The sequence below is a fragment of the Bombyx mori genome, chromosome 25 (genome assembly GCF_030269925.1).
Source record: "Bombyx mori chromosome 25, ASM3026992v2".
Taxonomy (NCBI): Eukaryota; Metazoa; Arthropoda; class Insecta; order Lepidoptera; family Bombycidae; genus Bombyx; species Bombyx mori.
In genome coordinates, this window is record NC_085131.1 from 8567128 (window position 1) to 8579347 (window position 12220).

The window sequence follows — 12220 nt, forward strand, 5'->3', positions numbered from 1 at the left end:
AACAGAGGACGTCTGGGTCCATTGCCGTAATTACTAATGGGTAAATAAATTGAAGACCGTCGAATATCTGTATTATGTACATATATATTGCAAGCATGTCAGTCGCCATGACAACCCCGACGACGCCCCGTTGCCATAGTTTAGTCGTGGTGATCATAATATGCAAGGACTAAAATGAATTTTATAAATTTCGACTGACGTATGTACATAATCCAATTAGCAAATTGAAATCGATCCACGCTAAATTTAGCCATAGCCGTTGGTTGTCCCAAGGTGAAAAAAACATTACACACGAAGACAAATAAGCTAGAGCATTAATCTATAAAGGATAGGCTATTTATATTCAGATATGTTTCATAGCACGTACTCCTTAAATCTCATTTCAGACGTATTACTTGGGTTTCCTAAATTATTTCATCACAGGAGGAAAATAAAGACTGTGTACTTAGAAATAAAAATAATTTAATATTTATAAAAGAGTAGGAACACATTTACCATTAACACTTCGTCTACTCCCAGGAGGACATAGCACTCCTATTACTTCTGTAAACCTTGTCTCAAGAGAAAGCGTCACGCAGCTAACTACTAATGTTGTAGAATTAACTCCTAATGATGAAGATACCGGGTATAAATGATTACAAGGAGCTATAGATCCCAATTTTTCACAATTCCCATTCAATTGAACTAATGTATCCGTGTTGCAAGGGTTTTGCTCGCAAACCGGAATTACTGAATTTTGTGGAAGAACTAGATACTGTCCGACTTCACATGGACCTTGTCGAAAAGCTGGCCAGCATTTGTCTGTTCCTGGGTGATATAGGTGCGCTAAAAAAAGATATAGATATAGAAACACATACAAACCGAAAAAGGAAGCTATATTGTAAAAAAAACTCTATAGGCGTGTATGAACGTAGCAAGCACTGGTTTTACTGGTGGTAGGACCTCATGTGAGTCCGCACGGATAGGTACCACCACCCCGCCTATTTCTGCCGTGAAGCAGTAATGCGTTTCGGTTTGGAGGGTGGAACTATACTGAGATCTTAGAACTTATATCTCAAGTTGGGTGGCGCGTTTACGTTGCAAATGTCTATGGGCTCCAGTAACCACTTAACACCAGGTGGACTGTGAGTTCGTCCACGCATCTTAGCAAAAAAAAAAGCATATAATGTGCTAAAAATAAGTAGTTACCTGGTCTGCAATCACAAATCCAGTCGTCTTTTTGGTCTCCCGGATAGAACAATTCGTTGTCCGGACATCTTGCCGGAATGAACACTGGTTGGCGATTCTAAAATAAAGCAGATCAGATTCTATGATTGTGCATGTACCTATATAGTACAACTCTTTTTGTCTTTTTTAACCATTCTAAAGTAATATATAATTTATAACAACAATAACTGTAAAAAGTTAGGGCAAAGGCTTTTTAATGACAATCTTTTGCATTTATAATGAAAGCTATTTAAATCAAATAGATGCTTTGTGGAATCAATAAGATATACATATTTTTTTTTAAGATTACGTCACTGGTAATCAATGAGTGCTATACTTGAAAATGCTCATGTATATTTTTGTCTAGTAGGTACCTACAACGAATTGGAAGCCATTTAATTGTTCAACACAAAAACTTCATAATTCATCAAATATTTTTGTAAGAAATCGTTTTGAACTTCACAAAAAAGTCGATTAGTGTAGCTGTGTTTTTACTGAGACTATCTTGAAGGTTAAAACCACTGAATTTATTAGAAAACGGAACTTTTTACTGGTGGTAGGACCTCTTGTGAGTCCACGCGGGTAGGTATCACTACCCTGCTTATTTCTGCCGTGAAGCAGTAATGCGTTTCGGTTTGGAGGGTGGAACTATACTGAGATCTTAGAACTTATATCTCAAGGTGGTTGGCGCATTTACGTTGTAGATGTCCATGGGCTCCAGTAACCACTTAACGCCAGGTGGGCTGTGAGCTCGTCCATCCATCTAAGCAATAAAAAAAATAAAAAATAAACTTTTCCTGTTTCATATGGGCACCTAAAATTATACTTTTAATAGTACTCAATGTAACCGTCAATGGAATAAAAAAGTTACGACTACCGTTTGAACTTTTGGGATGAAAGCGAAACTGTGCTTCTAAATTAAGTTGGAATTTGTTTACTTTTTTAAAATAGATATTTTAATTGAAAATTGAAAAATAAAATTTACGCTTGATACTACTTATGCATTCATTAATCAATAATATACTCTTTACCTATCAATTAACAAAATCAATCCTATTACCTTAAAAACAAACGCTGTTTCGATTAAATTAGGTACATATATGTCCTCACCTCTTTATTTCTCAAATCGGGATTTTCTTCCATTTCCGGGAATCCGATAGCATCTTTTGAGCTGTTTTGTGCTATTGATGTTGCTAACAATGCACATGTTAGAAATATAATATTCAAATAACACATTTTAAATTCAATTACAGTTAATAAACGCGTCTTAAAATATATATTCGTTTTGTTATATAACAAAAATGCTCAACAATAACTATAGTGACCGTCAAGAAATAAAAATCATGTTGTCGGATTATATTTACAAAACGAGTACTTATATAGGAAGCTTGTGGACAACTGTTTTATAACGAGATGGTGCGAGTAAACCCAACATCACGCCCGCGTACAAAAACAAGTTTGTGATAACAAAAAAACAAGAATCATTAGATGAGACGGTTCTGTAGTTTAATTAGTGAATTTATTTTCATTTAATTATTACGTTGCTGGATGAACGAACTTAAATCTTGTGTTGAATGCTCCATAGACATTAATGCCGTGAATGCAATCACTCATATTGAAGTATGAGGTCGAGATCCAAATTGTATTCTATAGTTTTAATGTTTAAATTTTATAAACATGATGAATTCATGATATACATATATTGTATATGATCTGTGACCTATGACGCAATAATAGAATCCTTCGAAGTCTGAACAGAATATGAATAATTTAAAACCACAATGTTTGATAGCAAATCAAATGGAAAATTAAAATAATCTTTTTGTTCTGGTTATACTAGTTATTAGGCTGAAGTCAAATCGACCCTTGATACATGTGCAAATTTTCACGTTAAACGAACGTCTTTAAGCTAGTGATAATTATTTATAAATATTTCGATAAATAATATCGAAATGTAGATTCTTAAAAAGCGTGTTTAAAATTGATCACGACTAAATCCTGTTTAATCTGCAAACGAAACAAAAGGTCAAAACTTGAGTAAAATGGTAGTAGGCCTCAGCATCAACTATTTCATACATCATATAATATATTTTGTAGAACATAAGTATCAACTTAACGATAAATTGTAAACCAGTTTTGAAGTCGTCGTGGCCTAACGGATAAGACGTCCGGTGCATTCGTGCTGAAGCGATGCACCGGTGTTCGAATCCCGCAGGCGGGTACCAATTTTTCTAATGAAATACGTACCCAACAAATGTTGACGATTGACTTCCACGGTGAAGGATAACATCGTGTAATAAAAATGAAACCCGCAAAATTATAATTTGCGTAATTACTGGTGGTAGGACCTCTTGTGAGTCCGCACGGGTAGGTACCACCGCCCCGCCTATTTCTGCCGTGAAGCAGTAATGCGTTTCGGTTTGAAGGGTGGGGCAGCCGTTGTGACTATACTGAGACCTTAGAACTTATATCTCAAGGTGTGTGGCGCATTTACGTTCTAGATGTCTATGGGCTCCAGTAACCACTTAACATCAGGTGGGCTGTGAGCTCGTCCACACATCTAAGCAATAAAAAATAAAAATAAAAAACCAGGCCAGCTTCTAATGATACCTAAAGGTTTTTAAAAGCATTGTCAATGTTGGTTTTTTTGTACTTGAAATAGGGATGTACTTAAATGTGAAAAAATATGTTTATAATTTGTTTAATCAGCTGCTGATATCGAAGTCAGTTAAAATAAATTTCTGTCAAATCTAATAAGTAATATATGCATAAATAATCAAACGGCATTACTTTACTTAATTGAGCACCTTCGGGCGAATCTTGAATAATTAAATAATTAAATATTCAAAATATCACATACTAAAATAATAAGTAACGAAAAAACACTAAAAAAATTTATTTACGTCTATATTAACTAAAATTTATAATTTAATTTAATTAACAAATTATAATATACGTTATTTAACATTTGTATAGTTAAATTTTAATATAATTTTAACATAATTCCATGATTAAAAGTACTTACATCTTTCATCCTTCTTTCAATACTTAAATTCCAGCAATAAATTCAAATTGTGAATTCTTCGTAACAATCATGAGATTTCGATCAACAGAACCATAATATGTGTTTGCTAGTTTTTCATCATTATTTACCGTCTGCGGGGTTTTCCGTTCTAGATGCGTATTAAAGTTTACGAGTTCCGCTTAAGGAACCCTCTTTTCCGATTGAAAAGCGTGACTTGTATTCTGAGCCGAACCAATATTCCCAGATAAGTCACAACAGAATTTTACATAAATTATCGTGCGTCATTTGCAAACCCTTCTGCGGTAAAAATCCCTACATTCATTTATTTTAAAATTAAACTTTCCTCTTAGAATTTCATTGAAATTGATATTATTGTTTATGTAACAATGATTGTGACAAACATTTCTTCTATCAACCTCATTTTCAAAGAAGCATGTTCAGTGCATTAGAGTACACTAAAGCTTTCTGGATGGATGGAGCATTACAGTCGTCGTTGACTACTGCTGCTCTAATACCACAATTACGTTAATCTATACTAATATTTTAAAGCTGAAGAATTTGTTTGTTTGTTTGTTTGAAAGCGCTAATCTCAGGAACTACTGGTCCGATTTGATGAATTCTTTCAGGGTTAGATAGCTCATTTATTGAGGAAGGTTATAGACTCATCATCAGATCTTGATGATTACAGGACCATTCGGAAAGTCTACCTTTTCAAAAAAAAAAAAAAGAAATAAGAATTGTCAGAATCGGTTCAGGCATTTTCGAAAAATCGTTCAATATACATAGATAAAAAAATTATGGTCGAATTGATAACTTTCTTTTTAGAAGTCGGTTAAAGAGCGTGATTTTGGTACCTTAAATAGCTCCTTATCATTCTACAAAAATATTTTCACTTTCTACGTAAATGAAGAGCGGGTAAAATTTAACGTTTTGCCAAAGTAACTATTCCACGCGGACGAAGTCGCGGGAAAAACCTAGTTGTTGTATAAAATTTGGTGCTCTTCCCCATCATTAGAATCAATAGTATGCTCTCCGTTGATGTCCATGTACTACAGAGAAGATTGCACGTGGGACGCACGATCTATCTACCACGAGAGACTCTCTTGCTTGGAACAACTGCTATGCAATTTTTTAAACCAAATGCACAACTGTATCTCTACCGAAGCTACTAAGCATGACAGATTTAAAAACTCAGGCCGTTCCATCAAAAATGACGCAAATAAACATTCTACTGATTTGATTTTAATACGCTTCTTATTAGACGACCAGTAGTAGCTCAGTAAGAATTGTGGTATGAAATTAAATTAACAATTGTGTGAGTTTTTCTGAAAATAATCAATGATGTGATACCATCGACGCAGCGTGATAATGCAGCTGGAAAGTGTGTAATGTAACGCTCGAATAACTACAGGTGAGCCCATACACATATTTGGATTTTTCGTAAATTTATTAAATGTCGATGAGAAACATTTAGAAGTACCTTTAAGGTGTTCTTTAAAAAATCAATTAAATATATTTTAAACTAGCTGACCCGGCAGACTTCGTAGTGCCTCAATTGATAAATATAAGACCTAAACTTTTGTATAAAATAAACTTAAAACAAACAAAAGGAATCCGTCCTTTTTTTTTTTTTTTTTTTTTTTTTTTTTTTTTTTTTTTTTTTTTTTTTTTTTTTTTTTTTTTTTTTTTTTTTTTATGATTGAAAGTTTACTGGTGGCCCGAAGGCCTTTCCAGTTTCACCAGGACAGGTGGGCGAGCAAAGGCTCAGCCAAGAGGGGTGGGATTTGCTAACAACTGCCCGAGCGCCTCCGAAGGAGACCTAACAACTCAAGAGCAATTGTTTCGCGAATGAATCTACTACCGGATCGGAATCGCGACCCGCTGAGAAGATCCGGCGAGAAACTCAGCGGGCTGATGCATGGGTTAGGTTGCACGTCGACCTCTTTGTCGAGTTCGACGAGTACGGTTACCGGGGTCCCTAAGCCTGCCCCTAGTATTAGAGCTGAAGGCATCTAATGCAAAGGTTATTGGATCTGATGGATCCGTAAGGACGTGTCTAGGGCGTCGACGGTGACTGGCTCCTGCATGATCAGGATTCGGGGAGTAGTCAGCGGCGGCAACGATAAGGCGATTATCATGACGCATAGCCTTATCGAAGTATCGTTCCGACGCTGACTTCATGTATTTCCGAATTGATTCGAGGCCCAGGTCGTCGTGTAGGTCAACGTTCCTCACGAACCACGGAGCCCCGACAGCTAACCTGCAAAAGCGGGATTGTAGGGATTGGAGGGTGTCTATGTGTGTGCGGGCCGCGTGAGCGAACACCACACTCGCGTAAGTCATGACGGGCCTTATGCAAGTTTTGTAAAGTGTCACCTTGTTCCGAAGGGACATTTTACTCCGCTTACAGATCATGGGGTAGAGTCTACCGAGAATAAACGCGGCACGGTCACGGACTGATTTTATATGCGGGCGGAATGTCATCGATGCATCCAGGGTAACGCCCAGGTACTTGACCTTCCTGGCCCAGGGTATGGGTTGTCTAAAGAGAGTAATCGGGGGTGTGAGATTCCTCCTCCTAATCCGGGAGGAAATCCGTGTGGAGCTTCCCCTCTGAAATAGCACCGCAGTACTTTTCGCTGGGTTGATGTCTATGCGCCATTTTCGGAACCACTGTCCTAGGGCTAGGGCTGCGCTCTGAAGCTTCTTCGCGATTAGGGACTTATTTCTACTAGAATAGTAAACAGTCGTGTCGTCGGCGAATAAAGCTAAATGGGTCGGCGGCGACCGGGGAATATCGTTGACGAATAAGCTAAATAGGAGGGGTGAGAGGACAGAGCCTTGCGGGACTCCAGCTGTGAGAGGTCGTGGGGAGGAGCGGGTTCCCTCGACTCGATATCGAAAAGAGCGGTTCGACAAGAAGTCCCGTATGATGAGCACGAGACTATCCGGCACGCCCATGTTGAATAGTTTGAAAATCAAACCATTGTGCCAGACTTTGTCGAACGCTTTTGCGACGTCGAAGAAGAGAGCTCCCGTGTATAACGGTTTTGGTCGGTTAAGCCCCACAAGAATGTGCTCCGTGAGGCGGTGCACCTGTTGAACGCATGAGTGATTTGTACGGAACCCGAATTGTTCATCGATAAGAATGCCCTTGGATGAGACGAAGTCTCTGAGGCGTTTGTAGAGCAGACGCTCATACAGTTTGCCTAGAGACATGAGGAGGCTAATCGGGCGGTAGCTCGTCGGATCATTTTTTGGTTTACCGGGTTTATGTATGCCGATAACGTCCGCTTCTTTCCACACCGCGGGAAAGATACAGTTCGCCATAGCGGCATTGAAAATAGATGCCAACATCACGATGAGTTGGACGGGTAGAAGTTTAATAACGCGGTTGGATATACCGTCGGAACCGGGAGCCTTGCGAGGACGTAGGTCTTTGATCAAGTCTTTAACTTCCACCGGGGTGACGGGTGGTAACGCATCAGAGGGTGGCAAGGAGGCTCTGCGTTCTACCTCACTGTCTACTAATTCTACATGAACAGGGTCCACGGATTGAGTGCTGGGCGTGCACTGGGTTTGCAATGTATCGGCCAGCAGCTCTGCTTTTTCGTCATCATCGAACGCCGCGAGTCGGCCTGAGGGGCCTACGAGGGGGGGCATAGTTACTACCGTATCCGATTTGAGAGTACGAGCTAAGCGGTAGTAAGACCTTTGGGAGGGCGCGAGTCCTTCTAAGAAATCAGACCATCTGGCATCTCGGACTTCGGCGATGCGAGACTTTACGTCGCGTTGTAGGGCACGCATTCGAATACGATTTTCCGCGGTAGGATACCTGTCGTAGGCGCGTATCGAGGCGTTCTTAGCTCTAAGAAGTTCCCTAATATCGTCGGACAATTTGAAGCGGTGAAGGAAGTCCTCCGCTACAACTTGTTTCGATGACCTATCTAATGTCGAGGTGATGTGTGACGTTAAGATGTCTATGGCTTCAGCGGTATCCTGAGACGGGATAGAGTCCGGGTTAAACGGGAGCGATGGTGGATCAGATTCAGCCAGGCTGATGGCCAGCGTGTGCCAATCCACCACAGTCCTCGTGACGGGAACGGAATCGGGAGCGCGACCGAGCTTCATAACGACGGGACGGTGGTCTGAATCTAACTCTGAAACTACTTCGATCGAGTGTAAGCGCAGAGTTACGTTTTTTAATAACGCTATGTCGAGTATATCCGGGCGATGCGCGATATTTAGCGGGTAGTGATTCGGGGTTAGCGGAGCGACGATATCGAAGGCGAGATCATCGACTAACGCGTCAAGCCGCCTGCCATTCGGGGTTGTGGTGTGTGAGTTCCACCTGATGTGTTTACAATTTAGGTCGCCCGCCAGAATGACAGAGCTCCCCATACCGAGCAGCGCCTCGATATCACTGCTTAGAACGATCTTATCCGGTGGAAGATAAACGGACGCGATAACGATCGGCGCGTGTCCCGTCAGTGAGATTCGGCACACTGATGCTTCGATATTAGCGAGCGCGGGAGGATCGAGCGGGACGCAATGCAGGGCTCTTCTATAGTAAATGACGGTACCACCACCACGGGCAGAGAGCCTGTCGTTCCTGACCATGTTATAGTTCGCGATTTTAGGGTCACGGCGCGCGGGCTTAAGTAGGGTCTCCTGCACTAAAAAGATATCAATTTGGTGGTCACGCAAAAAGTCAGAAACCTGATCACGTTGATTTGCGAGACCGTAAGCGTTAAAAAATCCTATCGTTACGGATAGGGGCTTTATTCTACTTATATACGCCATTGATTACCGGCGGAGTGAGGGGAGGACGTGCGTATTTAATGACGCGTATACGTCGGCGTATTCCTGCACAACGGCGATAAAGTGTTGTGCAGTGGAGGCAGCGCGAATGGCGTCGCCCAAAGCGTTAACGCGCTCAAAGTTGATCGACTGAAAGAAGTCGATCGCTAAAGCGAGATTGTCGGACGCGGTCGGAGGGCAAGTCGCGGGAGAGGGACGAGTCGCGGGGGCGGGACGAATCGCGGAGGAGGGAGTTGTAGCCGTGTTCGTGTACGGCAGCGGTTTTGCCCAGGCCGAGACACTGGGCACCGCCGCCGGAACGAACGCTGGCTTAGCCTGCGACGCAGAGGGTGCCGAGGCTTTGATGTCTGGGCCGGAAGCTCGGAGGCGGTTTAGGCGGGCGACGCGGCGATTTATTTTAGGGGCTCGGGGGCAACCACGGTAATTCGCGGGGTGACCCTGTGTTCGACACAGGACGCAGCTAGGCGGTTCCGTCGCGGTTTTTTGGTCGCGAGCGCAGAGGGCAGTGGCGTGATCGCCCAAACACTTAACACATCGGGGGCGCGCGTGACAGTTACGGGAAGAGTGCCCGTACAATTGACAGTTATGGCACTGGCTAGGAGTGCCTTTTTTATGGGGGGCTTCGACAGCGATACCAGAGAGCCTACAGACGGTCTGTGTGTTAAAGATTTTCTTACCCTCGGGGGTAGGCTGGAGAGCGACTAGAACCATATTATATGGCTCCCTACCGCGACCGGTGTGCATACGGTGCACAGAATTCACTGGTAGGCCTTGTTCTAACAGGTCGGCTTTTACGAGCTCTACATCTAACTCTTTAGGGATTCCGCGTATTACAACGCGGAGTTCGCGCTCCTCCTGGAGCGTATACGTATGGAAACTTATACGCTCCTTACGGAGGTAAGAAGAGAGGGCCCTATGGTCGTCGGGTGTTTGAACCTTAATTTGAATAGGAATCCGTCCGACGGGGGACACATCAAAGGAAAAACAAAATTGTTATTTTTATTTAATTCCGAGCATTTTCATATTTATCTAAATCTTTTAAACCTTCTCTGGACTTCCACAAATAATTCAAGATCAAAATTAGCCAAATCGGTCCAGCCGTTCTCGAGTTTTAGCGAGACTAACGAACAGCAATTCATTTTTATATATATAGATAGAAGATAGATAGACTAGCTGACCCGGCAGACTTCGTAGTACCTCAATCGATAAATAAAATACCTAAATTCTTGTATAAAGTAAACTTAAAAACAAAATTGTTATTTTTATTAAATTCCGAGCATCTTCATATTTATCTACCTTTTAAACCTTCCCTGGACTTTCACAAGTAATTCAAGACCAAAATTAGCCAAATCGGTCCAGCCGCTCTCGAGTTTTAGCGAGACTAACGAACAGCAATTCATTTTTATATATATAGATTATTATAGATTAATACTACATTGATTAAAATTAGTCAGCATACATTTTAATAATTAACAATACTAAATCCGGTTTATAGTGTTATAACATGTCCTTCTTCAAACGAGGCTTGTGGAAAGTACTTAACGGTAAGCAGCGGCTTGGCTCTGCCCCTGGCATTGCTGAAGTCCATGGGCGACGGCAACCACTCACCATCAGGTGGGCCGTATGCTCGTCTGCCTACAAGGGTAATAAAATAAATAAAAAATTAATGTATCTTTACTACTATCAAAACTTACGGCGTTCTGCCTGTCCCGCTTTCGATCTCACAACGATAAAACACAAAAAACTAGACACGCTATTTTTTTGACGGTGAAAATAGCCTTTATTATTTCATTGCAAATCAAGAGGAGAAAGTGGCATCTAGTGACATCTACTTTCTCCCGACTACCTCGTAGTTGTCGGTCTACTAGGAACGTAAACAGATAGGTATTGCTTATTAGAAAATGCCGATGGTACGTTAGGACACTACTAATTTATGTACCTTGTTAATTTTTTTAAGTAAGCTTTTTCCAACGGTCAATATTTAAAATAAAGTATTACAAACGTTGAATATAACTAGGTAATATAAAAATCTAATTAAGTATATTATCTAGGAAAATCCACGACTAAAAACTGTAAATTCACGAAAATATGCAATCACTAATTATCTCTTAGCAGTTAGCATTAAAATACATTAATTTAAAAATATTCATATGGCTCAAACTTTTTTACCGTTTAGTTCCGCGCTTAGGGTCTCGTGAAGTTTTCTTTTTTTTAGTACTTTAACTTTTTCAGCGGTCAAGGAGGGCGTGTTTATAAAATTAGAAATATAAGTAAGGTCGAAAACAGTATAGGTCGATAGTAATATAAGATAAACAGTAAAATATTTTTTATATATTAAATATTAGCCACTGCATCAGGTAGGTTATAAGCTCCTTCACACATCCGTGCAATTTTTTGGACTTAACTTCATTCGGCGTTATTAAGCAGTGAGTAGTGTTTGCCTATTATAGCAATATAAATTACACGGATAGGTGAACAATCTCATGGTACACTTGAAGTTGAGTTATTACGGGAGTCTGTAAAAATCATAATGTTAATACCACCAACTTTGAGATAAAATCTATCCTCTCATTCTTTAAACTGAAATTCATGATTACTTTCCCGTAAAAATAGGCAGGACAAAGCTCTTCTCATAGATAATACACATGGCCCTTGTAAGCTTTTAATACACACTACATCCTTTAAATACTTAATTAAAATAAACAACAGTTCCATTTCATTTTAGATTTTAGCCGAATAATGTATTTTTATTCATTATTGATCCAAGTTACTGCATTTCAAGTTTTTGGCTGTCCGAAACTGGTTTCCTTGGTAAAAAAAAAACTAAACGTACTGTTTACGTCAACTGTGATTTTTAAGTGCACTGAAATGTCAAAATGGGGAGTGAAAACTTGAAGAAAACAATGTGAAATTAATGTAATTTTAATTGTTACAATGAATGGAATTTCCGTAATGAGTTAATAATACAACCACCGAGATGTTCACTAAAAAATCTCACCAGGATCTCAAAAAGTCAACTGTTAAAATACAGGACTCCAAAAAAGATTCTGCGACACGACTCAAACATTTAAAAATTATTTTAGGTAAGTCCGAATATTCGTATTGGTTTTAAAAAGCTAGTTAAATCATTTCAGACGATATTTATATTTTATAAGTCCTTTGCGCATG

The 12220-nt window shown here is 40.1% G+C and overlaps 2 protein-coding genes across 4 annotated transcripts in view; one reads left to right on the top strand and one right to left on the bottom strand.

The window, feature by feature from the left end:
• Nucleotides 1-442: 442 nt before the first annotated feature.
• Nucleotides 443-2836, bottom strand: LOC101745936 (uncharacterized). Its single transcript, XM_004921787.5, has 3 exons — nt 2317-2836; nt 1189-1285; nt 443-825 (listed from the first exon to the last, which is right to left on the bottom strand). Exons 1-3 carry the CDS (start codon nt 2440-2442, stop codon nt 470-472), a joined length of 579 nt encoding a protein of 192 aa, XP_004921844.1. The 5' UTR covers nt 2443-2836; the 3' UTR covers nt 443-469.
• A 9069-nt stretch (nt 2837-11905) lies between these two features.
• LOC101742620 (probable Rho GTPase-activating protein CG5521) overlaps nt 11906-12220 on the top strand; it is a 36093-nt gene continuing 35778 nt past the window's right edge. For all 3 annotated transcript variants that reach the window (XM_021347174.3, XM_062676158.1, XM_021347177.3), the window contains exon 1: nt 11906-12135. In XM_021347174.3, the coding sequence (XP_021202849.2) occupies nt 12030-12135 (106 nt within the window). In that variant the 5' untranslated portion in view covers nt 11906-12029. The remainder of the gene's footprint in view (nt 12136-12220) is intronic.

Excerpts from the sequence above, each read along its gene's own strand:
- LOC101745936 (XM_004921787.5), bottom strand. The coding sequence starts at position 2,442 with ATGTGTTATTTGAATATTATATTTCTAACATGTGCATTGTTAGCAACA. Across the intron at positions 1,286-2,316 it reads CCGATTTGAGAAATAAAGAG|AATCGCCAACCAGTGTTCAT; the intron begins GTGAGGACATAT and ends GCTTTATTTTAG. Across the intron at positions 826-1,188 it reads GATTTGTGATTGCAGACCAG|CGCACCTATATCACCCAGGA; the intron begins GTAACTACTTAT and ends ATCTTTTTTTAG.